The sequence below is a fragment of the Dama dama genome, chromosome 24 (assembly GCF_033118175.1).
Source record: "Dama dama isolate Ldn47 chromosome 24, ASM3311817v1, whole genome shotgun sequence".
Classification (NCBI taxonomy): Eukaryota; Metazoa; Chordata; class Mammalia; order Artiodactyla; family Cervidae; genus Dama; species Dama dama.
Genome location: NC_083704.1, coordinates 60,214,658 through 60,241,073, shown reverse-complemented (window position 1 = coordinate 60,241,073; position 26,416 = coordinate 60,214,658). Strand labels below are relative to the sequence as shown.

Below are 26,416 nucleotides of genomic sequence, written 5' to 3'. Positions count from 1 at the left end.
CTGAAGTCCAGGGGTGGCAAAGCTGGAGCGCACACGCGAAAGAGGAAGCTAAAGCAGCTCAGTGTGGAAGGAGGAGACAAGGCAGAAAGGCTCCACCAGGGGCCAGACGAGGGCGGTGCCACCTGCAGGGATATTCTTGACAGGCTGAGGAAGGTGGGGACGGGGCAGCGGCCCCTGGAACAGCACGAGGAGGCATGGAAGGGAGGGGACGGAGTCCAGTGGACAGGAGGAAGAGATGGAGACAGGATGGCCCCTCGGTGAGAGGACAGGCAGGCCCAGCACCCCGGGAGGAAAGCAGGGCTGAGGGCTGCCTTCGGTAGGCACACTTGAACATCAAGTGAGCAGAGAAAGTAAGTTGGGACGGGGTGGAACCTGGGCCCGTTCCCTTGGCAGGCCGGGCAGGGCAACCAGGGAAGGGGGCCAGGCTGCCACAGGAGGGTGTGCAGGTTTTGCGCTGCTCAAGGGCCCCTGCCGCACTCAGGTTCTCCCATCGGCACAGAGGCGCCTTCTAGGTTCCCAGGACCCAGGGAGGACTCGAGGAACTCCTGAGGTATCACCAGCCGGGGGGAGCCTGCACTGACCTTGGGGAAGAAGGTGCGGGTCACGAAGTGCTTGTACTCCAGGAAGGGGATGCCTTGGCTGCGGTTCAGCTCCTTGGTCAGGTCTGTCATGTCCGTCTGCAGCTCTGCGAAGCCTGGTGGGCAGGCAGGTGGCCGTGAGCGGGTCGGGGTGACGCCAAGGCCCGAGGTCCCGCATGGCTGCCCCCACTACCTTTACGGATTTCCTCCCGGATCTGGGACTCCATCTCCTCCATCTGCAGCAGCGTCTTCTGCCAGTAGCGCTCGGCGCGGCGGCTCTTGGTGCAGAAGACGAACAGGGCTGTGGGCAGCAGAGAGGGGGGTCAGGCCCGCAATCCCTTCAGTGTCAGAGAGTGTTTGTCATTAACGTGCCATGTGCAGGGCCTGGGTGGAAGGCAGAGAGCCTGCCTGCAAGCAGCCTCTGGCAGCTCACTCAGCTCAACGCCAAAAACAGCAAACCTCCTCAGCAACAAATGGGTGGAAGATCTAAATAGACATTTCTCCAAAGAAGACATACTGGTGGCCAAGAGGCACATGAAAAGATGAATGTCAGTAATGATTAGAGAAATGCAAATCAAAATGATTCCATATCACCTCACACTGGTCAGAATGGCCATCATCAAAGAGTCTACAAAACCATAAATGCTGGAGAGGGTGTGGAGAAAAGGGAACCCTCCTGCACTGTTGGTGGGAATGAAAGCTGGTACCACCATTAATAGAGAACAGTACAGAGTACCTTTAAAAACTCAATACAGAGCTACCATCTGACCCAGCAATTCCACTCCTGGGCCTATATCCGGGGAAAATCATAGATTTCCAAAGATACATGCACCCCAGTGTTCATTGCAGCACTACTTCCAATAGCCAAGACATGGGAGCAACCTACATGTCCATCGACAGAGGAGTAGATAAAGACGCAATGAAATATTACTCAGCCATAAAGAAGAAGGACATAATGTCATTTACAGCACCATGGACAGACCTAGAGATTATCATTCAAAGTGAAGGAAGTTTAAAGACAAATATCATATGCTATAAAAAATAACACAAACAACTTATTTATGAAACAGACTCACTTTGACAAACTTCTGGTTACCAAAGGGGAAAGGTGAAGGGAGGGATAGGTCAGGAGTCTGGGATTGACATGTACACACTACTTATACAAAACAGATAACCAACTCAGGCCTCCTTTATAGCACAGGGAACTCTACTCAATACTGTGTAATAACCTATACGGGGAAAGAACCTGAGAAAGAACGGACATAGGTATGTGTGTAAGTCAATCACTCTGCAGTATACCTGAAACTAACACCACATTGCAAATTAACTTTTTCAGTTAATTTTATTAGAGTTAATTACTTGTGGAGCAAAAAGCATGAAATAGTGATCAACAGTGGATTTCTCTAGATATGAGAATTATGGGTGATTTCTGTTCTCTTTTAGCAGACATATTTATATATTCTGTTTTCCCTAAAATTTTCTATATTGAATATATTACCTTTTAAAAACTAGCTTCATTGAGATAATACACATATCATCTAGTCTATCTACGTCTACAAGTCGCTGGCTTCTAGTATATGACGGGGTTGTGACACCATCCACGAGCCAATTTTAGCTCACTTTTCCTGCCCCTAGGAGACCCACTGCCACAGGTACCCACTCCCTATCCACCCTCCTCCTGCCTCTAGGAACCACTAATTTGTCTTGTGTTTTTTGATTATCTGGACATTTTATATAAATGGGACCAAACAACAGGTGGCCTCTTCTATCCAGCATCTTTCACTTACCATGACGATTTCAAGGGTCACCCACGCTGAAGGACGTGTCAGAACTTCCTTCCTTTGTCTGACTTAATACTATGCCATGGGGCTGAACCACATTTTCTTTGTCCATTCCTCAGCGGATGGACATTTTGGGCCATTGCCGCTGTTGGCGATGATGAATAAAGCTGGTGTGGACCTGTGTTCTCATTCTCCTGGGCAGATGCCCAGGTTGGGGAACTGCTGGGTAATGCAGTAACGCTAACCTTTCGAGGAAACTGGTGGCGAGTTTGCCATAGCAGCGGCACCAGTTAAATTCCCACCAGCAGTGTACGAGGGCTCAAAAGGCCCTGCATCACTGAATATAGTACTTTTGTAACCACTATTTTAACAAGGGCATAGCCTACCTACTGCGTAGGGTCATCTTCCCCCAGCAGCCATCTCAGAAATACCTGCAGTAGTCCTACAGCCCACAGCGCGTTCCAAGCCCCTCTGCCTGGCGCTCAGGGCCCGCGCCGGCACACCTCTCAACAGCGCCCGCCCTGCACGCTTGGTGCTGTCGCCGGGACTCTGTCCTTGACCCGCTCCACGCCTTTGGTCAGGCTGCCCGGCCCATCACACCTCTCTCCTACCCACCGATCTTCAGAGGGGACCAGGGCGAGGTGCGCAGGTCTGCCCCGCGAAGCATCAACAGGTAGGGGGGCGCTCCTTACCGACCACGGACAGCAGAAGCAGGACGCTGCAGATGACGATGGACACGATGATGGCGGTCTCGCTACCCCCCAGCTGCAGCGTGGCGATGGTCTGGTTGAAGTTCCCTACTTGGATCTGTGGGGGTGTGGTGAGGGAGGTGTAGCTTCCCCAGACATATGCCCTGGCTCTTCTCCTCACTGGCTGTGTGCCCTGGAGCAAGTCACCTGACCTCTCTGAGCCTCAGATGCCCCAAGTATTAATAGAAGAGATAACCCCACCCGCCTCCTGGGGACGCTGTGAGGGCTACATGAGATGACGCTTGTCAAGCCCTTAATCCTGGGCCTGGCACAGAAGGGGAAACTCAATAAATACAGTGATTACTAGTTCTGTGATGACTGTAGTCAGTTCACAGGGCCTGGCCTGTGAACCGAAGTTATCTATTGGGATACCCGAGGAACAGGGGAGCAAGTGAGTTCTCAGGGCTCAGACGGCAGAACTGGGACTGGGGTGCAGGTGAAAGGCAGCTTCTGCAGTTCACAGCCATCGTGGGGTGCGTGTGCTGCCAGAAAGGGGGTGAGATCCCCCTTTCTGGGCCCTCTCCCCACCCCTCCTGCTTCCCTCCCTCTGTGACTATGCATGGTGACTGGCGGCCCAGACTCGGGCTATACCACCAGGTGGAACAGAGACCATGGCTCATGGCCCAGCCCCATCGGGCCCAGCGGGGGGCTGGTCACAGCCTGAACAGGTCACTCAGTTCTTGGGTCTCCAGTTTCCTCATCTGCCCAGTGGGGACGTAAAGCTCTGCTTTCCTCCACTGTCTCCTGAGCATGACGGTGCTCAGCTGAGACGCCCTGGACTGGGGGGGCGCCCCCTCCACTCACTGTGATGGGCAGCTGCCCCTCGGCCGCGCCCAGGGACTCGTTGACGGAGCAGTGGATGACTCTCTCGGAGACGATCTGGATGTCGCAGGCCACCTGGCCGATCTTGACGCGGTACTCGTGGCTTTCCAGCCCCAGCCCGTCCTGCTCCTTCTGCGGGGGCAGAGGGGGCGCTCACCCGGGGCCGGGGCGGAGCCCGGCCTGCTCACGCCCCGCCCCGCCCCGCCCCCGCCGGCACGCACGTGGATCACCAGCGTGAGGGGCTCCCCGGGGTGGTGTTTGATCCACTTCTCCCGCTTGGCCGTGGAGAACTGCGGGTCGGGGAGGTAGTCCAGGCGGAACTGGCTGCCCCGCTGGGCCTCCTCGGGCTCCAGCAGCTCCTCGGCCACCGCCGCCTCGTCCGCGTAGACCCGGCCGTTGAGGAAGAAGTCCACGGGGGCGGAGGCGTTGCTCAGAGCCCCGGGCGACGGGCAGGTGATGCGGGTGGAGTTGAGGACCTTGCAGAGCTGGAGGGGGGCCACGGGGGCCACAGTGGGGGACGGGGTGGGCAGTCAGGGGGGAAACACGGAAGGAGAGAGGGAGAGGGGGGCAAAGATGAGAAGAGGCGGCACCGGGAGGCCCGGCCAGCGGGGAGCTGAGACCACCCCGCCGCCCTCACCGTGGGCTCGCGGCCGATGTGGTGCACGGCCATGGACACCCTCTGCACCATGTGGAAGCGCTCGCCGGCCACCGTGATGGTCCTGCCGCCACTGCGGGGGTGGGGTGGGGAGAGACAGCCAGCCTCGTGAGCCCACGCGCAGCCCCGGGGCCTGCCCGGGCCAGGGGGTGGCGCCCGGGTCTCACCTGACGTGGCTGCGGTGGGGGCTGATGGCCGTGATGACCGGGTTCGGCATGTACTGGAAGCTGAGGCCGCGGCGCACGCAGCCCCGCTGCTCGAAGCGCACGCACACGGGCACCACGGCCGGCAGGGCGCCCCCTGGCACCGTGCAGGCGATGCTGGCGTCCGAGCGCCTGCGGGGAGCAGCGGCAGGCCCCGTCAGCACGGACCCGCCTCCCGTCACCCCATGGCCCTGAGCCACCCACCCGCCGGCTCCGGCCTCACACACACAGCATCTCCACATCCCCACTGCCGCACCTGCGCTCCCGTCGTCCACCCCACCTCCTCCTCTCTGACGCCGCCCCGTCCCACCTCCTCCAAGAAGCCTTCTCAGAGATACCCTTCCGGCTCCTGCCCCTGCGAAGGCTCTGCCCCTACAGCCCTGAAAGCCCAGGCTCCCCCTCACCCCAGCCCCACTGGATGTTCCCAGTTCCCGCGAGATGGCGGTCCCCTGGGGGCCGAGACAGTGGGGTTCACTGCGTGCCCATCAATGGGACCGGGCATTTCGCGGAGACCTTCTGGACCATGGCCCTGCCTCTGGCCACAGCCCCGGGCCGGCGGCAGGTCTCAGACCCTGCACAATCGTCACCGTTTTCACTGCAAGTTAAGGTCACTTGTGAAGGGCACAGTACTCCCCCCAACTCCCGGGTACTGTCCGCGCTGGGTGGGAACACTGAGGCTGAGCGAGAGGAAGGGGCCCGGCAGGGGACACAGCCAGTGAAGTCCCTGGTGATGCTCGGTGCGAGGACACCCCCCTCCCAGCCCCCCGGCCCCCCCAGGCCAGGGACTCACAGCAGCTCCGTGCAGGGCTCCGTGTCATTCACCAGGACCTGGAGCTCGGAGCCCACGTGGAGGTCGCTCCCGTGGATGGTGATTCTGGTGCCCCCTGCTTTGGGGCCCATCGTGGGCTCCAGGGAGTGGACCAGGGGCAGCTGTGGGGAAACAGGCGGGCGGTCAGGCCCCAGGCCAGCCCAAGACGAGCCTGGCAGGGTGGTGGGGGAGTGGGCAGGCTGCATTCGCTTACCACGTAGGAGAAGCGCTCCCGAGACCTGCCCTCCTTGGAGGCGTTCACCGTCACCACGTCCGAGAATGCCTCTGGGGCTGGGCCCGTGGCGCACACGATCCTGGGTGGGGGAGGCGAGTCTGGTCAAGGAGCAGCCGGTGGGGCCCGGGGGCCAGGCAGGCACCTTCTGGTTTCTCCCTTGAACGATGCCCCCCTCCACTCCCAGGACGTGTGAGCCCCGCCTCCTTGTACTCAGCCCCCCGCCCCCCACTCAGCTGGGAGGGGCGCCTGAGCCACGACCCCTGACGGCATCACTCTTGTCAAAATCCTGAAACAATTCCCGATCAGTTGGAGAACAGCCACTGGGCTCCCAGGTGTCACCCTGGTGCCCAGCTCCTCTCTGGGACTGCCCTCCCCGAGTCTACCACAATTCTGTGCCTAGTAGACAGGGGATTGGATAAGATGGTCTTTTGTCACTGTGTAGTCGCTAAGTCATATCTGACTCTGGAACCCCATGGACGGTAGCCTCCCAGGCTCCTCTGTCCATGGGATTCTCCAGGCAAGAATACCGCAGTGGGTTGCCGTTTCTTCCTCCAGGGGATCTTCCCGACCCAGGGATTGAACCCGTATCTCCTGCATTGGCAGGCGGCTTCTTTACTGCTGCGCCACCAGGAAAGCCCAGGGGGATACGTGGAAGTTCTCCAAACATGAGAACATCTGCTGGGCTGGGAGACTGATGCCCTTATCTGCAAGCCTGGCTTACAGCCTCCGGAAAGGAAGTCCCTGCCCACCACGTATCTTCGAGCCTGTCTGGGCCAGGCCCCACGGCTGCAGGCCCAGATCTCTGTACCCAACAGCAGACCTGCACTTTCCCAACAGCATGTTTTTTCCATCAGAGAGAGGCTTCTGTGGAAGCAGGCTGCTCAGGGGAACCTGGGAGGGTTTCCCAGGGGAGCAGGCTCCAGAGTGGTGAAGCAGGGAAGGCCAGGACACGTGGCGGGAATGCCCTGAGCAAAGTCGGGGAGACCCAGGAGTGAGTGACTCCTGGGGAGCAGAAAGGATCCAGGGATGGTGGGGTAGTCAAGGGCAGAGGGGAGGGCAGAGATATAGCTGGCACTTCCGGGTAGGTGGGGCCTGCAGGTCACTGAAGGGCCCCCGGGACCGCCCCCTACTCACTCCTCTGACACCGTGTATCTGTCGGCCAGCGGCTCACAGGCCACGCTGCCGATCCACACGCCGTGAGCCACGTCGCTGAACCGCCGGCCCAGGTTCCTGCCGCGGATGGTCAGCCGGGTCCCGCCGTCCAAGGGGCCGCTCAGGGGCTCAATCTGCCAGGCGATCAGAGAGACGGGAGAATGGGGCTCTGAGGCTGGGGTGTCCGGGGAGGCAGGGCCAGGCAGACCCGCCGCTCAGGGGGAGCTCTGAGAGTGCTGGCCCTGCCGGCCACCTGGCAGGTCACTGGGGCTGCCAGAGGGGACGTGTGTGTGTGACACGCAGCCTGCTTGGGGACACCAGTGTGCAGGGACAGAGTCAGTGCTACTGCAGGGGCATCTCCTGGGGACACTGAGGTCCAGTCCCCGTCATCACGGGGACCCCTGTCTGACCACATGACCCTAAATCCCAGGCAGAGCCAGCTGGGCCTGGGACGGGCAGGTGAACCAGGCTAAGGCAAACAGAACCCTTCCCTGAGACTTTTTCTTAATTAAAACTGAGGCTCGTGGGTTACCCCAGTTTCCCCGTTATCAGCAAGGGCTCCCAGACCTCGCTATAAAGACCCTCAGCCCCAGCCTCTCTTCCACCCCAGGCTCCAATGGCACCCCCATGCCCGGCCCGTTCGTAGCTTACCACATTCTCTATGCAAATCATCTCCTTTCTCATCATTGTCCCCCAACCCCAACTGAACCGTGCGCTCCGTGAAGACGGGCACGTGTGTGTTCCCTGCTGTGTCTCCAGCCCCGGGACAGGGGGAGCTGGTGCCCAGTGGGTGACTCCGCGCGTGGGGGCCCGGGTGTGTGCAAACACAGGAGCTGCGCGTCCCCGAGCCCGTGTGGGGCGCTGTGCGTGTGCGCCTTCAGGCGTGTGGGAGCGACAGGTCCCCGAGGCGGGGTGTGGGGTGCTTACCGCTCGGATCTCGGGGGCGGGGCAGGTGCCAGGCGGGGGCTGCAGGGTCCCCCGCGGGCGGCAGCCGTCGCTCCACACACACAGGTGGCCCAGATCCTCCCGGCCCAGGCACTGGGAGCAGTCGGGGCTGCCCACGGCGCAGTTGTAGACCTCCACTGCGGGAGACACAGAGGCGGCCCAGCTCAGCGGGGTCCTGCTTCTTAAGAGTCAGGGCCCCACGAAGCTCTTAGTGCCTTCTCCAACCCCCAGCCCCACCCCCGGGGGCTGCTAATCATGAGCACAGTGCGGCCACAGCCACCTCGACAGTCATCCTCACAGGATCCTATCCAGTGCGGGCTGTTTATCGGCCCCAACTGACAGATAAAGAGACGAGGCTCAGAAAGGCAGAGTGACTCGCCCAAGGTCACACAGCCTGTGAGTAGGAAAGCTGGAGCCACAGCCAGCCCGAGTGGGTCTCCTAAGCCCGCAGCAGAGCTCTGAGATGAACCACTGAGCAATGTGGGCTGTGTGAGTCCTAGACCCTCAGGTGGGCCCAGGCAGGAGTGCAGGGCGGGCTCCCAGGGCGGACAAGCTGGTTCTGGGGCTTCTGTCTGGGATCTTATGGTACAGAAGCGGGGCAGGGGTGGCATAGATGTGCACAGCCTCCCCCACCCGAACAGACAGGCCCTTGGAGAGTTGATTCGACAAGTATAAGAGCAAGGCCACCCCCCACCATCTAGGGGCGCAGACTGTGTCCCAGACAGCTCTGCAGCAAACCCTCGCCCCTGCCCTCTGCAACCGGAACCGCACTTCACGGGAGGACCCTGAGGCTGAGAAAGGGCAGGTGAGTGGGTGCTGGGGAGGCAGAGCCACGGGCATGCGGACGCCCCGAGGGCGTGGTGCCAGCCCAGAGGAGCGGCTCCAGAGTTAGGTGCAGAGTGAGCAAGCCGGCAGAGAGGTGGGGCTGGGATCTGAGAGACAGTATGTGTCAGGGAATGGTGGGGGGATACCTGAGCACTGGATGGAACCCCCCCAAGGCTGCATCCCACCCACTGTGGCCATGTGAGGTTGGGGGGGCCTCCCACCTGTCATGGGGTCAGGGCTGTCCAGGAACCGGGCCGGCCGCCCCTTTAGTTGGAGGCTGAGTGGAAATACCTGGCTCTTCTGGGTCGTGTGCAGCTGCAAAAGATGGGGAAATGCGTGACGGGTGTGGGCGCTGTCTGGGTCTCTGTCGGAGGGAGGGCACATCAGGGGAGAGACAAGGGCAGGGCCGTTGGGGGCAAGGGGACCAAAAAGGGGAGGCAGAAAGGAAGGTGTGTATGTATCTGGACTTGGGCAGCCCTGCCCTTCTCCTCTGCCCCGCTAACCCCCGCCATGACGCCCCGTTGCTCACCACCACGTGATTGCAGCGTACGGCCGATTCGTTCACCCACACGGCTTCAAAGGTCTCCTCCGGACCGAAGCTACACTCCAGGGCTGCACCCTGCGGGACACGGGGGTCAGGGGGCGTCCAGGCAGCACCCACTGCCCCCCACCTTCTTCAGGACACCAGAGACTGCTGTCCTGAGGAGTGGGCAGGGGCTCTCTCCCTGGACTGCATCTCCTCCAGAATGTTCCTTCCTGGCCCAGTGTCTGACAGAGGTGGGGGGGGGGGGGTACACACGAACACCCAGAACTCTGGCCGTGTGCTCTCACGCCACTAAAAACCTCACCGACAGCTTCCAGTGGCCTAAACCCGGGCCTTTCACTCCGCTGGCAAAGCCCCGACTCTCCAGCATGACCGACACTTACAAGGTTCATCCCAGGAGACTCCGTCTGCCCCGCAGCCTCAAAACCCCCCACGGCTGCCCCCCACGGCCCGGGATCGGTCACACAGGACGGGGGTCAACGACGCACACGCTGTCCTGCCCTCAGCCTTTGTCCAAGTCCATGCTTCCCTTCCAGGAAACCTCAACACAGCCTTCAAAATCCAGCTCAAATGTACCATGTTCCAAAAGCCTTCCCAGACCGCCCCTCACCCAAATCACAGGGACACCCCTCACTTGAGCATCCATCCATTTGGCAATGAACATTAGGGTGTGAAGCTGGGGGCTTCAGTAAGCTCCGACAGCCTTCCCTGACCCTGCACGCCAAGGACCTCCCCATCCCCTGCCCAGACTCTGTCTACACCTGTCTCTCTGCCCGCTGGGCGGCGGGGTGCTGGGTTTCGGCTCCTCTGACACCTCCAGGAAGATGGCAGTTGAAAGAGCTCGGGCTCTACCTTAACACAGGCCCACTCAGGTCTGAACCTCACCTCTGCAACCTCCTAGCCGTGTGACTGTGCAAGTGGCTCCTTCTCTCTGAGCTGTGTGGGTCTGTAAACTCAGCAACAGAGAGAGACTCCCCTGCTCCGCTGGACTCTAAGGAAACTGGACACGGTGTGTCTTTAGTGGGTGGCATGCTGTTGGCACCTAATATATGCTGGCTGTGATCAGTACACAGGAAGTGCTCAATAAATGCTTGCTAGGGGGCGGGGAGGGAAATAAACATGGCCAATTCCCCAATGCCATCTTGCCCTCAGCCCCGCACAGGCCCCCCGGGAGCAGCCATCAGTAAATATTTGCTGAGTGAACAAACCTAGGTTTCAAGAGGGCCCAGCCAGCCACGTGGCAGGACTTCCTGTCTGTGTCCCTGTCGTTGGTAGATGTGTTACCCTGAGGGGAAAACAGGTCAGCCACCCCCCGGCCCTGCCCCCTCCCCGCTACGAAACTAACGCAGGGAAGTGGCTGTTGACGGGCTGAGAGCTCCTGTAATCCCTGACACCCTGAGCTGGGTCTCCTGAGCCCCTGAGCTCACGGCAGCCGGCCAGCCTGTCTGGGGCTCTGCTGGGTATGGGCTGCATGGATTGGGCTGCTGCCGAGCCCAGGCAGAGTCAGAAGCAGGCCCAGGGGAAGGCGGGCCGGGATCACTGAGGCCCCAGGAAGGCGGACCCCCTGCCTGGCAGGCCCCCCAGTTACACTCTGCTCAAAGGCAGGAGGCAGGACCCACACTCAGGCCCTGGGCTTCCCCGACCCTGGCTCCGGCAGCCCAGGGGAGCAGCATGGCCTTCCCCGCTCCAAATGCCCCGGAACCTCTGCACCAGCCACCGCAGGGAGGAGCCCCAGGACCGAGGGCACAGCCCCTGCTCCCAGCCCGTCACGGGGCGACGGCCCCAGCCACGACGAGGCTCCCCGACACATTCCGGATGCCCGGCACGTGGCCCCCACGTGTGACAAGTCATCAAGGGCCTCCGCTCCCCCGTGGAAGCGACAGATGGTGAGTCCCTGAGAGCTGGGGAGGGGGTGGCTGGCACACGTCCAGGACTTGTCAACGCTTCCCACCCAGGACGCTCCTCCAGGAGGGACCCGGCAAGGGGCGGCCTCCTTTCCCCCAGCCCAGATGGGTGGGTGGGTGGGGGGCGCGGGCGGGGAAGGCTGGTGCTGGGGAAGAGCACTGGACAGGGAGCCCAGGCCTAGGGTGCGAGTCTAGCCCGACGCCGTGTGCCCTGGAGGCATCTGCTTCCCCTTCCTGGGCCTCGCTTTCCCCACCAGGACGATGGGGATGGGGCGGCCAAGGGGGTCTCGGACCATTCTCCAGAGTAGACACGTCGGCCTCAAAATGCAGGGCGGGGGGAGGGTATGTCCAGGGTCACATCCCAGCCTGGGCGCAGCTCAGGGTGGACACGGACAGTCACCCACGGGCTGCAGCCCTGGGCAGGGGCTGGGCCTGTCGGGGGGCGTCACAGGGGACAGGGCCTGGGGGTCCTGGCCAGACCCCCCTTTCCATCAGGAGCTAGGGGCAGCTGGCTGTCCCCACAGCTGTGCCTACCACCCACCTTCCTTCCCCCTACCTCCATGCAACCAGGGCAGGGCTTTCTCCAACAGAGCCCAGAAACTCAAGAGGAAGAAAACCAAAGCATGGGACCTTCCCTGGTGGTCCAGTGGCTAAGACTTCAAGCTCCCAATGGACGGGGTCTAGGTTCGATCCCTGAACTAGATCCCACATGCTGCAGCTAGAGATCCTTCACGCTGCAACTAAGACCCGGGCAGCCAGACAAGTAAATAAGTGGAGAAGCAAAGAATGGGTGGCGGGCCCCACCCCCGCTTACCTGGAAGAAGGCGGCGTTGGCCAAGTGCACCGGGATGCTCTGGGAGCCGCCCGTGGGCATGGGGGCCAGGGAGGAGGGCAGGATCTGCGGGCAGTCCTGGGGGCTCTGCAGTCAAAACGCAAGGAAGTGGGGCTGACCGTGGGGCGTTTCAGAGGAGGCGGGATGCATGACCACCCCAAGCCAGCCGGTGCAGTCCCGTCTCCCTGGGGAGGCGTGGGGCAGCCTATGCAGTGATAAAACGACAGCCACATCCACCGCCTCCCACACACCGTCTCACCTCGTCCTGCGAGCAGGAAGGTGTTATTGGCCCCATTTCACAGATGAGGAGACTGAGGCACAGACAGAGGCAGTAACCTGCCCAGTGGAACCGAGTCCCCATGGCCACTCCACGGGTAGCCTCTCAGGGGAGACCTCCCCGGCTCTGGGACTCATCTTTCCCCAGTTGTAAAATGAGGTGCTGCACTCACTTTCTGAGGCTCCCTCCAGCTCTGGAATTCCGGTTTCCAGATGGACACACGATGAATGATTCACAGAAGAGGAAACCTCAGACTTCGGAGCGGCCCACGAGAAACGGTGTGAGGCTGCCCACCCCTCCCCACTGCCCGGGCGCGTCACGGGCCTCGGAGGGGGGCCTGGGCGTCCGCATTCCCGTGTCGGATATGGAGTCACTGTTGTTATTCAGTCATTTAGTCGTGTCTGACTTGTCTGACTCTCTGCGACCCCAGGGACTGCAGCACGCCAGGCTTCGCTGCCCCTCCCTATCTCCCGGAGTCTGCTCAAACTCAAGTCCATTGAGTCGATGATGCCAACCAACCATCTCATCCTCTGCCACCCCTTCTCCTCCTGCCTTCAATCTTTCTCAGGTTCTCGGGCCAGAGACTGGGGTCTGAAACTGAGGACCAAGGTGAGAGATAGGGACCCAGGGTCTTTTCTCAGTATTGTTAGTCGGGCAGCATAGCGGGCTCTAGCGGCGCAGACCCTCTACTGACCCCCAGCCCAGACACCGCGCCCAGACAATGCACCTCCCCGGGAGCACTGCCTGCTGCCGACCACAGGGGCCAAGGAGGCCACCTGGCCGGCAAAGGCTGTAGGGCTGCGAGGCAGGAGCTGGTGTCCGGCTTGTTGTGTGACATGCAAGTCCATCCCTCCCTCGAGCCGCCGTCCTGAGCCGCTCCATGTGTAAACCCCGTGGAATTTCGGGGAATGGAACCCACATGTTTCCAATTGGGTTTCACCGCCGCTGCCAGCCCGCTTCACAGCTGGCCGGGGGCCCTGCGGCTGCGACCCTGGCTCCGCCCCAGCCCTGGGGAGGAGGTGGCCAGCAGGGGCTGGAGGCGGGCAGGTCCAGAGGAAACGACGTGGGACCATCCCCGAGGGCCCTACTCTCCTCGATCCTCATAACCCACTGTGGATGCTTGTACCCATTCTCCAGAGTGGGCAAGCCTGGGAGAGTGTGGGTGCCTCTCTGCCCTCTTCCAGCACCACCCCCAGGGTCGCTAATCTCCCCTGGGGACAGCTGGTCCAAGTGTGCCTGCATCTCCCCACCCCCCAGGCCTGTGGTTTGGGAGGAATCACCCTCCTCCCTAGCCCCAGGGATGGGCTCAGCGATTGGTTTGGGGAGTGGATGTGACCCAGTTCCCCTGGAAAACTTCCACAGAACCAACGAGAAGGAGGGTCTCCTGGGATTGCCGGGGATCAGGACCCCGCCCGGGGCTGCTAAGGCATCTTGCGGCCAAGGGGGAGGGCCTGCCGGAGCACAGAGGCCACCCCGGGGGGGGGCACGTTGGCCCTGGTGACGCTGGCAGGGCCCCCGGATCCAGCTGAGCCTGAAGGGGAGGCCGCCCCCTCGGACTCTGCACTCACAAAGGCGACTGACTGCTGGGGCTGTGGCTGGCGGCTTGCAGAGGACAGGGGCCTCCTTGTCCCATCCCAAGCCGAACCATCCAAGCCTCAGAGACAGCCTGAGTGGCTTCTCTCCCTTGGCCAGAGTTGAGCCTCCAGGCTCGGGAAGCCATAGCTGATGACCCGTCTCTGGGCAGAGCCGAGAGGCGGGAGAGCAGGAGCTGGGGGGACAGCGAGGCTGGAGCCCCAGGAAGCCCAGATGTCAGCTCAGCGCGTGCAGCCAGGGCGGGGCCTCGCCCGACTGTGCTGGAGCTCAGACTCCCCCACGGTCTTTCCACGTTCGAGGGTTGAGAGCTGGGGACCCAACCCAGCAGAGCACTGAGTGGCCCCGCTGAACCCACCTGACCTGCTCCCTCCCTGCCTTTCTGCATCGCCCTGTCCCCTTCTGTAAACCGCCCCCCATGTTTCCACCAAACCGCCCTCTCCACCAGCTCCTAATGAAGCCACCATCACGGAGGTGCCCACCCAGGCTCCCCCCACCCAAGGAGCCTGACCCCGGCACCTGCCCAAACCCTCTCTGCTTCTAAGGCCTGAAGTCACCCCGCCTTGGGGAAGCCATCTCCTCCAGGACAACTGGAAGGGGCGGACACAGCGGCCTTCTCCACTCCCCTCCCCTCCTTGGAAAAAAGCTGCAGCCCTCCTCACAGCATCCTGTACCCCCCACTTCCTTCCTCTGGGGCCCATGAGGCAACAGGAAGTCAGGAGACACAGTCCCTGGCTCGCGCCGGCCCAGAGACCCCTCCCCGGCCTGGCTGGAGCCCTGCGGCCTCCATGACCGACTGGCTCTTAATTAAACTCCAGATTAAGCAGCAGGCCAGGCCCGGGCGGGGGTGGCCTCTTCTCCCACTGGACTACCGTAATCCTCTGAGACAGGCCCTCTCTGTGGCCCAATGCATCCCTGACCCGCAGACCTCAGGGGGGTGGGGGTGGCAGGGACAGGAGGGTCCCTGGGGGCGCTGCCTGGAAACAGCTCCAGGCTGGCGAGCTCCTACGCGTCTGCCAGAACCAGGCAGAAGGGTCCCCTCCCGGAGAAGTCCTCCCAGCAGAGGGGCCACCTATAGCGTGCCAGGCACGAAGCTGGTGTCGCTCCGGGTCCCCCTTTGAGACAGGCCCCCTTTCACAGATGGGGAGTCGGGCAGAGAGAGGTGTGGCAGCCTGCCCAGGATCGCACAGACACAACCCAACAACCCCCAGCTCTTGGGTTCATGATGGGGAGGGCAGAACTATGTCTAATTGGCTACTTTCCCAGCGGGCACCAGGGTTGCTTCCTAGGGACACAGGAGGGGTCTCAGTGACCTCCCCCTGCTGGGAGCCAGGGCTTTCGGGGGTTACACTGACTACCTCAATTGTGCCATCTGGAAAATGGGTGGGAACTCCCCTTTCCTGGAGAGATGAGCTGCAGACAAGAACCTGGTACCTCACCCTGGGCCTCTCACGGCCCTGACACGAGATGGAGGATCCAGCGGGCGGGACTGATGGGGCATGAGCTAGCATAGGACCCTGGCACCCACCTGGTCCAGCCGTCCCACCCTAACCAGACTCGGGAGTCCCGTCTGGTCGTCCCTGGCACAAGGCTGGTACAGCCGTAGAGGTTCTCTGGGTGAAGACGCGAGGCCGCCCCGTAAGCGAACACACCCAGACCAGCTGGCGGCAAGGTACGTGGCGCCTCGGCCTCTGTCTCTGCCTGTCCCTCGCCCTCCCCGACATGCCGTCCCCTAGCGCAGAGCGCCATCAGGCCGGCCGAGCAGGAGGACCTGGGAACCTGTGGCTCTGGAGGTCACTCGCTTTCTCCACCCTGTGAGAGCCACAGCAATCCCATGACCCTGGGGCCGCAGTGCCCATGGGAGATGGAGGCTGGGGTCTTTTGGCCCAGCCCCTGACTTGGGGAAGTGGGGAGAACACGGGCTGCCAACAAGAGGGGCTTCGATTCAAGGCCCAAGTGTGGTACTCTCTGACCCACTAGGGTTGCTGAAAACGTTGAAGGTAAAATTGAAAAGAGTACGATATGCAGGAAGGGGCCTTGTCCTAAAAGGCTGAAAGTGTAAATGGGCTCAGGCTTTCTGGGGGTCAGCTGAGCTCAAAGTATGGGCTTCCACCCCAAAATGCCACGTTGAAGAACTGGTCTCCAGGGAACAGTCAAGGCCGTGCAATGCCCTGCACGTATCAGAACACAAAAAAGAAAGAGGCGCACTCAGCACGTCCAACAACAGGGGATTGGGGGGGGCTTCCCTGGTGGCTCAGATGGTGAAGAATCTACCTGCAATGCAGGAGACCCAGGTTCAATCCCCGGGTCGGGAAGATCCCCTGGAGAAGGGAATGGCAGCAGGACCCTGGTTACATGCACTGTGATGATGAGCCCAGCGCGGCGGCTGTTAAAGCCGGAGCCAAGGAAGACGGTGTAATGACACGGAAACGTTCTCAACGTGCTAAATGGGGAAAGAAGGAACAGTGCAGGCAGAGGGCACCCTGGGCCTGGCTTACCGTGGGATTTGGTGAGGCTTCACACCGAGACTGGTTGGAGACGCAGGCGTGTTGCTGGGTGCACCAGAAACAGGGCCACTGTGCTGACAGGCAGCTGGTGCAACTGAAAGACAAGGCGGGGGGCCTCCCCTCAGCTACCTGGCTCCCCATCCCCGTGCCCGGCAGCACGGACCCGGGACACAGATCCCAGCACAGTGAAACGAGGTCTTGCTCAACATCAGAGCTGCCCAGAGGGGCTGGGCGTTTTGCAAGGTAATGAGCTCCCCAGAGCAGGAGATATGCAAGGAGGAGATAGGCAAGCAGGGCCTCCGGGAGACTAAGTTAAGCGTAATCAATGCACTTTTCTCAGCCTCGACTAGCCTGGGTGCTCACAGACGCCGGGCACACTGGGTGATGAGAGTTTGTTGCCCAAATGAGCGGTCAGGCAGACAGCCAAGGGTCCTGTCTGCCTCTGGGACACCGTCATTTTTCTTGTGGAGGTTTCCCCGAGAGCAAAGCGTCCTGCCCCCACTCGGAATAGCCCCCACACCCCACTCACGCTGTGTGTGGGTACACCTGCCCAACCCGGCCGCAGTCGTAGATGGTGAAGTTGGCCCTGACAATGTTCTGCCCGTGGACCCTCACCGACATCTCGACGGTCACGTGGTCTGGAACAGAGCAGGGCGTCCAGGGAGAGAAGGACAAGGGGGCAGGGGGGTCCACCAACACCAGCGGCTGTGCCATCAGGACCCCCCCATGCCTGAGAGCCCACCATCTGAGGGCCCCCATCAGCCGTCCCTGTGGCCCGGACTATGAGGTGCCTACCTTGGTGGGGCGGGAAGGGCGGGAACTGATCCTTGGGCAGGAGGTTGCAGTAGGCGATCTGGTGGCCGAAGGCTGGGCCCGGGACCCGAGCCACTGTCCGGATGCCGTGGCCATAGTCACAGGCCATCTCCATGCCGCTGAGGCTGGGCAGGCTCCCTGAGATCTGCAGGATCATACCCTGGAGGCCAGGGACGCTTAGCTGGGGGTGCGCGGGAAGGGGGAAGGCCGCGCCTTGCACCGCCCCACCCCCACCCTGGAACCTGGGGAGAAGAGGCTGGTCAGTGGCCTTGACCCCAGGCCAGTGGGATGCAGCCCACACGGGCCTCAGTTTCCCCCTCTGCAAAGTGAAACTGAGCACCTTACAGGAGCCAGAGGCCCTGCACGATCTGACCCCTGGAAAGGATGCCAGCCTCTTAACACTCTCTCAAATCATGAGTCTTGTTCCCACTCCAGGGCCTTTGCACTGGCGGGTTCCTCTGCCCAGATGCTCACGCTGGCTTCCTATTGCTGCTCGGATGGCATCTGGCAGTGAGACCCCCCCCCAACCCCGGCCTGATCTAAAATGTCAACACTGCTCGCTCTGCACCCCGTGCCCTGCTCTGCTTCCTTCTCCACCGCACTTATCACCATCTTGGCATTTTATCTTGTTTCCGCTCACTCCTCTGGGAGTGTGTCCACCCCTCGAGGACCAGCGGTTTGCCTCTCTTGTTCACTGCTGTGTCCCCAAGTCCAGGACTGCATGTGGCACAGAGAAGATGCTCAATAACACCTACTGTTATTGATGAATGAATAAATGAATGAATGGATGGACCAAGCCCCAGACCGCCTGCTTGACCAGAGGACGTATGTGCAGGACTGTGGTGTGTAACGATGGGGAGCGTGGCAGCCCCAGCTCCTGTCGGTCATCAGAACCATCATGTGACAGACGAGGCTGTCTGCCCAGAGAAGTCTCTGAGGGCAGGGCTGGGGCGGGGGGCACCCATGCCTGTCTGTCCCTCAGCTCCTGTCCTCGGAATCCCCCGCACCGAGGCTGTCTGCTACAGGTAAGCAGGGAGCTGGCTGCGGCAGGCCTAGGCACTCCTGGACACGGACTGGGTGGGGGGCAGCAACTTGAATTCAAATCCCAGCTTGGGCACTCCCTCACTGTATAACCTTGAACAAGTCACTTTACAGCTCTGTGCCTCAGTTTCTCCATCTGTATAATGGGGATGTTAAGAGCACCCAGGCACTGTTCTCATCATCTGCCTTCAAGACCTGGGGCACCGCACCCAGGAGGCTCCACCTCTCAGGTCTGGGTGCCAGGTGAAGGCTTGCTCTCCACCCGCACCCCTGAGCCCGGAGCTGGGGTCCTGGCTCCCCCAGCCTCACCGGGTACTCCTGGTGCACGTTGATCTCGGCCGGCAGGACGGTCATGGCGGGGCAGCGGCCGGGCCCCTCGCTGGCACTGGTCCAGAAGTGCGGCTGGCTGGAGTTGGCACAGTCCTGCTGCAGGGTGCACCTGGGGCGCCCGGCGCAGGTCAGGATCCGGGGCGGTGGGGGGGGTTCCCCACCCCCGCGGCCTCCCGGGCCCAGCCTGCGCCCCAGGAGCCTCACCGCGTCTCCAGGGCGCACCAGCCGCAGTAGGCGTCGGCCGCGCCCACGCAGTCCCCGCAGGTGGTGTGCGCGGCGCACGCGGCGACCTTCACCCTGGCCATCTGGAGACAGAGGCGGGGGCCCAGCTCAGCGGGGTGGGGGCGGGGGGCAGCTGGGCGAGGGCCGGAGAGGTTGGGGAAACTGAGGCTGTTACGGCGTGGTGGGGGGGCGGGGGACGAGGCTTCCCTGCAGAGGCCACGGCAGGCCGGAAGGGAGAGCAGCCACTCTCAAGCAGAGGCAAGGGGGTTGGGGCGAGCTCAGCGCATCCTGGGGCCTCCTCAGGCTGAGGCCCGGCCGGCCATACCTGGTGGGACGTCATCAGATACAGGTAACCCGGGTCCGCGGGGTCAAACTGCATCACGTGGTGCACAGGTTCCCCATAGGCCACCGTCACCACCTTCCGGCTCACCACCTGCATGCTCTCGTTCAGGTTGATCTGGGGGGGCGTGGCGGGGGGGGGGACGCTGTCAGGGGATGGGGCGCCAGGAGGGCATCCCCAGGTAGGGGGAGGCTGGGGACCGGCTCTGGGTGGGGGGCTGCCCTGAGCTTGGGAGTCTCAGCCTCAGGCCCTTCCAGGACTGGCGGTGGGTCCGGCTCCCACACTTTGTCCTCTGTTGTGAGCCTCCCTCCAACCAAGAACCCCACCCCGCCCCACCCGCCCCACCCCACCCCCACCCCCGCCCTCACCAGCACGTCCCACCCTGGTATGCACAGGGCCAGGCTTTACAGTTAAGAAAACGTTCTCTGGGAGGCTGCGGGCATCAAGCCAGGGAGCGGGGACCTGGGTTTGAATTCTGGCCTTGACATTTGCAAGCTGCACAGGCCCGAGCCGTCCAAGTCACTTCCCCTCTCTGAGCTATCGGGGCTGAGGACCCCACCCGCCCCACAGGGGCCGTGGGGCGTGCTAGGGAAGATGCAGGCCAAGCACTGCTGGGGCCAGGCCCCGGAGAGGCGGCAGGGCCACTGGTCTCACCCCTCCCCTCTCACACACCCGTCTCACAGATGAGGAAACCGAGGCCCAGAGGAGCCAAGGGACTTGGCAAGAGTCCTAAAAGGAAGATGCCTCAGGGCCACGATGGAGGTCTAGGTCCATCTGACCCCAGATCCAAGGCTGGGGTCCAATGTCCAGGCAGGAGAAGGAGCAGGACTAGCTGGGGTCTGGAAGCTTCTCTGGCAGAGGGCCCCTCTGCACGTTCCCCAGAGACCTGACAAGGCTGGTCAGAGACTCATCAAATGGCTCTTCTCCGCTGATCTCACGTTCCATGTTGCCTTGCTTGTCCAGGCTTTGTCAAGCTCTGAGCAGGGGCAAGGGGTCTAGATGGTTCCCTGGGGCCTCCAGCCGCCCAGTCCCCCTCCGTGGGCTCCAGAGCCTTTAACAGTGCCTCCTGCTTGTAGCATTAATGTGTTCTGGCATTCAAGGCCCTGACCGTCCACCCCATCTTATTCCATGAGCCTCATCTCTAGTCACTAAACCCAACTCAACATCCAGCCCCATGTCTTCTCTGTACTGTGCTCCTGTCTCAAACACCTTCCTCTCCTCCTTGGGCTGGGAGCCATCCTCCCAATGTCTTCAACAAAACAGCTTCCCTGACGCCCCCCACACCCTAAACTGCAATTACTCTCTCCCCAGCCCCTGGGACATCCCTCATCCCAAGTGGCCTCTTGGCAGGGCCTGTCCCGGGCGGCTTGGCCCCCTGCTTCCCCCAGGAATCCAGCAGACATGTTTCCACTCTTTCCAAAGTCTACCAAGCACCTGGCATGCTCTGGGGCCTAGGCTGGAGGCTGTGATCAAAGCCTCAAGTGAGGCGAGAGTGTGCAGCAGATGGCCTGGCAGGAAGCAGGGTGGTGGGCACAGAGGTCAGGACTGAGGGGCGGGGCAGCCTCTGGGCTGACTGGACTCGGATTCCACCACGGTTCCCGCTATGTGGGTTTCCCTGGTGGCTCAGCTGGCAAAGAATCCGCCCGCGATCCGGGAGACCTGGGTTCGATCCCGGGATTGGGAAAATCCCCTGGAGAATGGAAAGGCTACCCACTCCAGTATTCTGGCCTGGAGAATTCCATGGACTGTACAGTCCATGGGGTCACAAAGAGCCAGACACAACTGAGCGACTTTCACTTTCACTTTCCCTGCTCTGTGATTTTGGGGCTTCAGTGTCCTCATCTGTGAAATGGGGCTCATGGCTCTGTCTCCCTCAAAGGGATGTGAGAATTAAACATGAGGATGCCCGTGACATGCCTGTTGAGGCTGGGTAGACAGTGGTGCCTAATAACTGCAGCTTCATGGGTGGGGGTGGGGGGGAGACTCCTGGACAGATGGGGAAACCGCCCCAGGTCCCACAGCTGGGAGCGCAAGAGCCAGGAGCCACATGCAAGTTTCCAACCACAACCACAAGCCCCACTGTCTGCGGACCCTCAATGGAAGCTGTGAAGGTGGAGAAGGCCCCCTGCGCCTGCTCCCATGCCTGGCATCTCCCCCGGGGATGTCAGCGGCTAGGGTCCCGGGGCCGGGCGGGCTGGGACTCCGACCCCCACTGCTCACTACCAGCCTGCGGCGTCTGCCCGGGGAAGCTGAGCGAATTGGATTATTGGATCTGAATCAATTAGACCAGGGCCTGGTGCAGGTCGGAGCCAGGCCAGACGGCTGACGCTCTGGACAGGCCGGGGGGTGGGAGGTGGCTGGAGGGCCGGTCCATACCCTCCCCTGGGGCCACTTAGTAGGGAGACCGACTCCTCTCACCCAGCTCTCGGCATCTCGGGGGCGGGAAGCACTACCTGCAGAAACCAGTCACCTTGGTTGGGAGCTGGGGGCATCCTCAGAGGCTGGAGGGAGGAACGGAGGAGGAAACGGGAGCGGGGAGACCCCTACTTGCCAGGCTGTGGCCTCCCCCAGCCCCCGTCAAAGCCCTGCAAGAGTCTTGAGAGGCTGAACTTTCAGCCTTTAAAGGCTGGGGACACTGAAGCTGGGAGAGAACACGCTCACTGCTCCAGATCAGACAGACCGCCAAGTGGCGGAGCCCAGGGACCTGAACACAGATCCGGCCCCCGAGCTCTGCTTCCCTCATCTGCAAGACGGGAACTCACTGGTGTGAGCCAGAGTGGAAGGAACGGACGTGGAAGATGCCCTCTAACCCGTGGGCCCCCGCCCCACCCCCGCCAAGCACCCCCGGCCTGGCCGTACCTTCAGCAGCCGCCCACTGACCGTGCCCAGGAAGACCACCGTGTAGTTGCCCACCCCGGCCACGGCCACGGAGGAGAGGCCCGGCGCTCGGAACACGGGCAAGGCCTTCAGGGGCTGCAGGACGGACAGCGGGTGCTGCAGGTGGGCGGCCCCACAGTCCAGCTGCTCCGGCTGCAGCTGGAAGAGAGACAGCGCATCAGACCGTGGCTCCAGAACCTTCTGTGGCTCCCAGTCCCCCACAGCCGGCCAGAACCTCCGAGCTTTCAAAGTCCTGCTCCTGCTCTGCACGGGGCTCAGGCCCCGGTGCAAGCAGGACCACGTGTCCGAGCCCAGGTCGACCCCTGCCCTTGGCTTCAGTCGCGGAGCTGCCCCTAGCAGAGGGGTCCATTCCGGGTACATAGGAGCTGGCCAGGAGGGGTCACGTGAGGGAGGCAAGAAGGCCCAGGGAGGCCAGCCTCTGCCCCGACTTACCTGCTGACACCCAAGAGGTGTCCCTCCTGTCTGGCTGGGTCTCCATAGCAACCATGGGGTTTTTCTCCCCCCCAGATTCCTGCTCTGACCCCAGCAACCCCCACCCGCCAACTTGCCAGCAGGCTACTAGACAAAAGGTTGAGGCCTCCCCAAACTGAGACCCCAACACACATCCCTTCATCTGCCCAGATCACAGACGGGCAAGTTGAGGCCAGGTGTGTCCAAATGCACACTCCTGGCATCCACGTCAGCCCCAACTCACAGGGGCGGGATGACCTTCTGAAAGTTTCTTCTGCAGTTTGCACAAAAATACAACACAGGCCTCCAGCAAGTGCCTCTGAGAAGGCGACTGTGCAAATCCACCAGGACGCGGACACAAGGCTGGTTTAGGAGAGTGGATGGCGCGTGTCACCCAGCAGGGACGGCCCAGCCCGGGCCACACCACAGATCTGCACTGGCGGTGAAGAAGGACACTCTGGCTGAGGACACTCACAGGGTGTCACCGGGCCTTTCCGGTAAAATGGGCACATGAACATTAATAGTCACGACAGCAAATACAACACAGGCCACATTTACTGGGAACTGACCCTGCACCAGGCCTGTGCATTGGTTTGCTGAATCCTGGCCCCGCTCTGAGATCCCATGTCACAGATGGGGTAACTGAGGCTCAGAGGGGGACGTGGCCCACTCCAGGTCACCGGCTGCGATATCAGGCCACCAGGACTGAAGCGGGCAGCAGGACGGGCTTTACGGCACGGCTTCAGAGAGAAGCTTTCCTCCCTTATCTGTGCTTTCTGCAAGCCGAAGCCACCAATGATGTGCCCACATGGGTTGTGTACACAATCTCAGCTAGTGTTCAAAAACAAACCATAAATACTGGGTCCTTCATTCTTGGAAAAATAAACACAGCTGAGCCCTGAGCTCAGAGATGGGGTGGGGCTGGGGAGGGCCCCGGGGGCCACAACCCACCATGGGGTGGCCTTCCGCAGGAGAGTTAGGGGCAACCTGAGCAAGTGACATCAGTCCTCTGAGCCTCGGTTTACCAAGCTGTGAAGGAGGCACATCTCGGACTTCCCTGTTAAGTCCAGTGGTTGAGAATCTGCCTGCCAATGCAGGTGACACAGGTTCGATCCCTAGACTGGGAAGATCCCAGACACTTCGGAGCAACAGAGCCCATGTGGCCCAACTACTGAGCCTGCGCCTAGAGCCTGTGCTCTGCAACAAGAGGAGCCACCTCGATGAAAAGCCCCAGCACCACAATGAGTTTCAGAAAGCCCGCGCGCACCAACGAAGACCCAGCACAGCCAAAAATAAACAAGCATTTTTTAAAGTCTTAAAAAAAAAAAAAAATCAGTGCATCTCCAGCGCCTCCCTCACAGGCACCTGGATAAAAGACTTCACTGCGGAGCGCCAGCATGCAGCATGGCCCACGGTAAATGCCCCACAAGTGTGAACTGACACTACCGCTGTTTCAGACGTGGTAGTCACGGACATGACTGTTACCAAGTGGAATTTAGGGGTAAATCATGCCTACCTCAAAAGCTTTCTCACCTGGACCCCGGGGACCACCACAAAAGAGGCTCTCCTGGCCCCTGCTCTCTGGGCTGACTCCGACCTCAACATTTTCCCCCGGAACAGAGCTGCCAGGCGAGCCCTGTAAAGGTGCAGAGGCCTCCTCTGCAGAGAGGTCTCAAACCATCCCTCTCTGATGGTTGACGCGGTACTGAGAATAAGCCTCACATCCTAAACCGCCCTCACACCCCTCCCAGGGGCCTGAGGAGCTGGGGCCTGTCCCTTACCCTCCCCCCTCCACTCCAGCCATGCAGGCCTCGTCTCTGCCCCTCGGTCCAAGCTGGATCCTGCCCCAGGGCCTTTGCACGTGCCAGCCCTGCTGCCTCGGATACCGCCACCCAGACTGTCTTATCACCCTTCGCTCCTCATCTTCCAGCTTCAGACCTACCCTACCTGACTCATCCTCTGTGTTCATCGCGGGGCCTGAGTTGGGGGATGGCCCTGGAAGGTGGCTGCCCACTCCTCTCCCCAGGGCCCACCCCCTGCAATCCCGTGGCTGCGGGGAAGAGGTGAGGCGGTGAGCAGCCAGGAGAGCAGGCACCTGGGCCCCAGACCTTCCACGAGGACGCTTTCCCCGGGGGTTGCGTAACTCCTCTTTCCTGAATATGGGTGACGTGTGTCATTAAATAATACGTTGTTCTAAAATTAACATTGCCAACCCTGGCCCAGGGGACACGAGCTTCCTCCCTGAGTTCTGGGGGGGGGGGGGGCAGGAAGGGGGACCTGGGAGGCCTGGGTGACACCTTTGGGGTTTTCCTTGGTGGGGGTCCCCAGGCCGGCAGGGCGGGGGGTCCTGGGAACCGCCTGGACCAGGCTGATTTGCAGAGAGGGCCAGGCAGGGCAGCCTGGGAATCTGACTCTGGCCTGCCTGCCCCGAAGTGCAGAGCCATTAATTCTGCACCGAAGGAATTCTCTAAAAAGCCTTTCCTCCGACTTTTTTTTTCTTATCCTAAAAATAAAATTAAAAAAAAAAAGTTTAAAGGAGAAGTCAGCCATTGGCTGTTCTGTGTGATCTGTGATCCGAGGGGGAAGCTGGCTCCCCAGCTGCCAGGGGAAATCACAAGGCTTCAACCGCCTCAAAAACGGAAGCCGGACACACACGTCCACCGGGCAGGCGGGAGAGGCCTCCGCTCTTGGGGGGATACAGCCCGGGAAAGGGGATCAGCGGGCTCCGGGGACCTGGCGGCTGGCCGTCCCGAGTGTGGCCTCAGCCGAACTCGGTCTCCAAGGGGCGGCAGTCGGCTCCAAGGTCCAAAATACCGCTTGCCCTGACCCTGCGACACGGCCCGAAATTCCTCCAGCAGCACCGGCCCGCCTTTGAATCTCACTCTGCCTTGGTCTTTCACAACACCAATTCCCCGGGCACAGGGGGAGGGCTGGGCGCCCACGGCGGCCTCCTCCAACCCACGGGGGGCCACCTTCCCAGCACAGGGCTGGCCAGCCCCTCCCTGGCTCCTGGCCGCCCCGGGTCTAGCTGGCACTCAAGGCCTGGGTGAGCTGGCCCCTGCCGGCTGCTCCGGCCTGGAGTCTCACTTCTCTCTCTGCCTCGTCCCTGGCTCCCACCACACTAGTCTCTGCCCTTTCTCAAATGTGGCCACGCTTTCCTCCCAGGGCAGCTGAACCTTCAGAATGCCGTTCCTTCAGCAAGCAATGCCCTTCCCAAACCTCTGAGCCCCTTGGACTCCCCCTTGTCCTGCCCTTTGCCGGGCGTGCCCAGGCAGCAAGCTTTCAGCCCGCCTTCAAGATGCAGCTCCAAAAAAAAAAAAAAAAACACACAACAACCTCTCCCCTCCTCTGTGCTGCTCACCACTTTGATTTCTCCATGAGCTCCTTTAGGGCGGAGACTCTGGGTTTAACTAAAGAAGGGAAACTAATTTTGACTAAAGTGTGAATGACTGTATTCAGCTGCTGCTTTGCCAAACAGAAATACTGAGAACAACACCGCCCATGCTGGGTGCTGGTGAATTGAAGGAAAAACAAGAGGCAACTGTATGCCGATGGTGTGTGTGGCAACACAGGTCTTCAGGGCCAGGCAGCACCTGGCTGCTACTCCTGGTTCCTCTAGGAACCTCAGTTTATCCCTCTCGAAAATGGGATGAGTGGCAGGCGGCTGCTGGTCTCAGCTCTTTTCCAGGAGAGTAGAACACTCCCTCCCTTCCCAGTCTGGCTGGCTGCCTCCCGGGGCCAAAGCTCAGCTCTGCCCACTCTCACATTAGAGCGCTGACATATTGATTTCACTACCAACTGTAATTGTGTTGACTTTCTCTCCCCAGGAAGCCAGTGGAACAGCGGCATCCAGAGCCTGCTGCTCAGGCCTCCCGCCTCCTGCCCACAGACCCCAGCAAACCCTAGTCCCACGGC

The 26,416-nt window shown here is 61.2% G+C and overlaps 1 protein-coding gene across 1 annotated transcript in view; it reads right to left on the bottom strand.

Moving 5' to 3' along the window:
• The window catches only part of PLXND1 (plexin D1), a 47,972-nt gene that overhangs the window by 8,644 nt on the left and 12,912 nt on the right, over positions 1-26,416 (bottom strand). The window contains exons 2-22 of the mRNA XM_061128895.1: positions 22,013-22,189; positions 19,139-19,270; positions 18,796-18,896; positions 18,571-18,700; positions 17,203-17,380; positions 16,937-17,045; positions 16,399-16,501; positions 12,016-12,120; positions 9,283-9,372; positions 8,975-9,068; positions 7,911-8,065; positions 6,966-7,117; positions 5,811-5,910; positions 5,579-5,718; positions 4,753-4,920; positions 4,568-4,658; positions 4,152-4,415; positions 3,913-4,062; positions 3,052-3,166; positions 772-879; positions 582-694 (exon numbers count right to left, since the gene is read on the bottom strand). Coding sequence (XP_060984878.1) covers positions 582-694; positions 772-879; positions 3,052-3,166; positions 3,913-4,062; positions 4,152-4,415; positions 4,568-4,658; positions 4,753-4,920; positions 5,579-5,718; positions 5,811-5,910; positions 6,966-7,117; positions 7,911-8,065; positions 8,975-9,068; positions 9,283-9,372; positions 12,016-12,120; positions 16,399-16,501; positions 16,937-17,045; positions 17,203-17,380; positions 18,571-18,700; positions 18,796-18,896; positions 19,139-19,270; positions 22,013-22,189 — 2,775 coding nt within the window. The remainder of the gene's footprint in view (positions 1-581; positions 695-771; positions 880-3,051; positions 3,167-3,912; positions 4,063-4,151; positions 4,416-4,567; positions 4,659-4,752; positions 4,921-5,578; positions 5,719-5,810; positions 5,911-6,965; positions 7,118-7,910; positions 8,066-8,974; positions 9,069-9,282; positions 9,373-12,015; positions 12,121-16,398; positions 16,502-16,936; positions 17,046-17,202; positions 17,381-18,570; positions 18,701-18,795; positions 18,897-19,138; positions 19,271-22,012; positions 22,190-26,416) is intronic.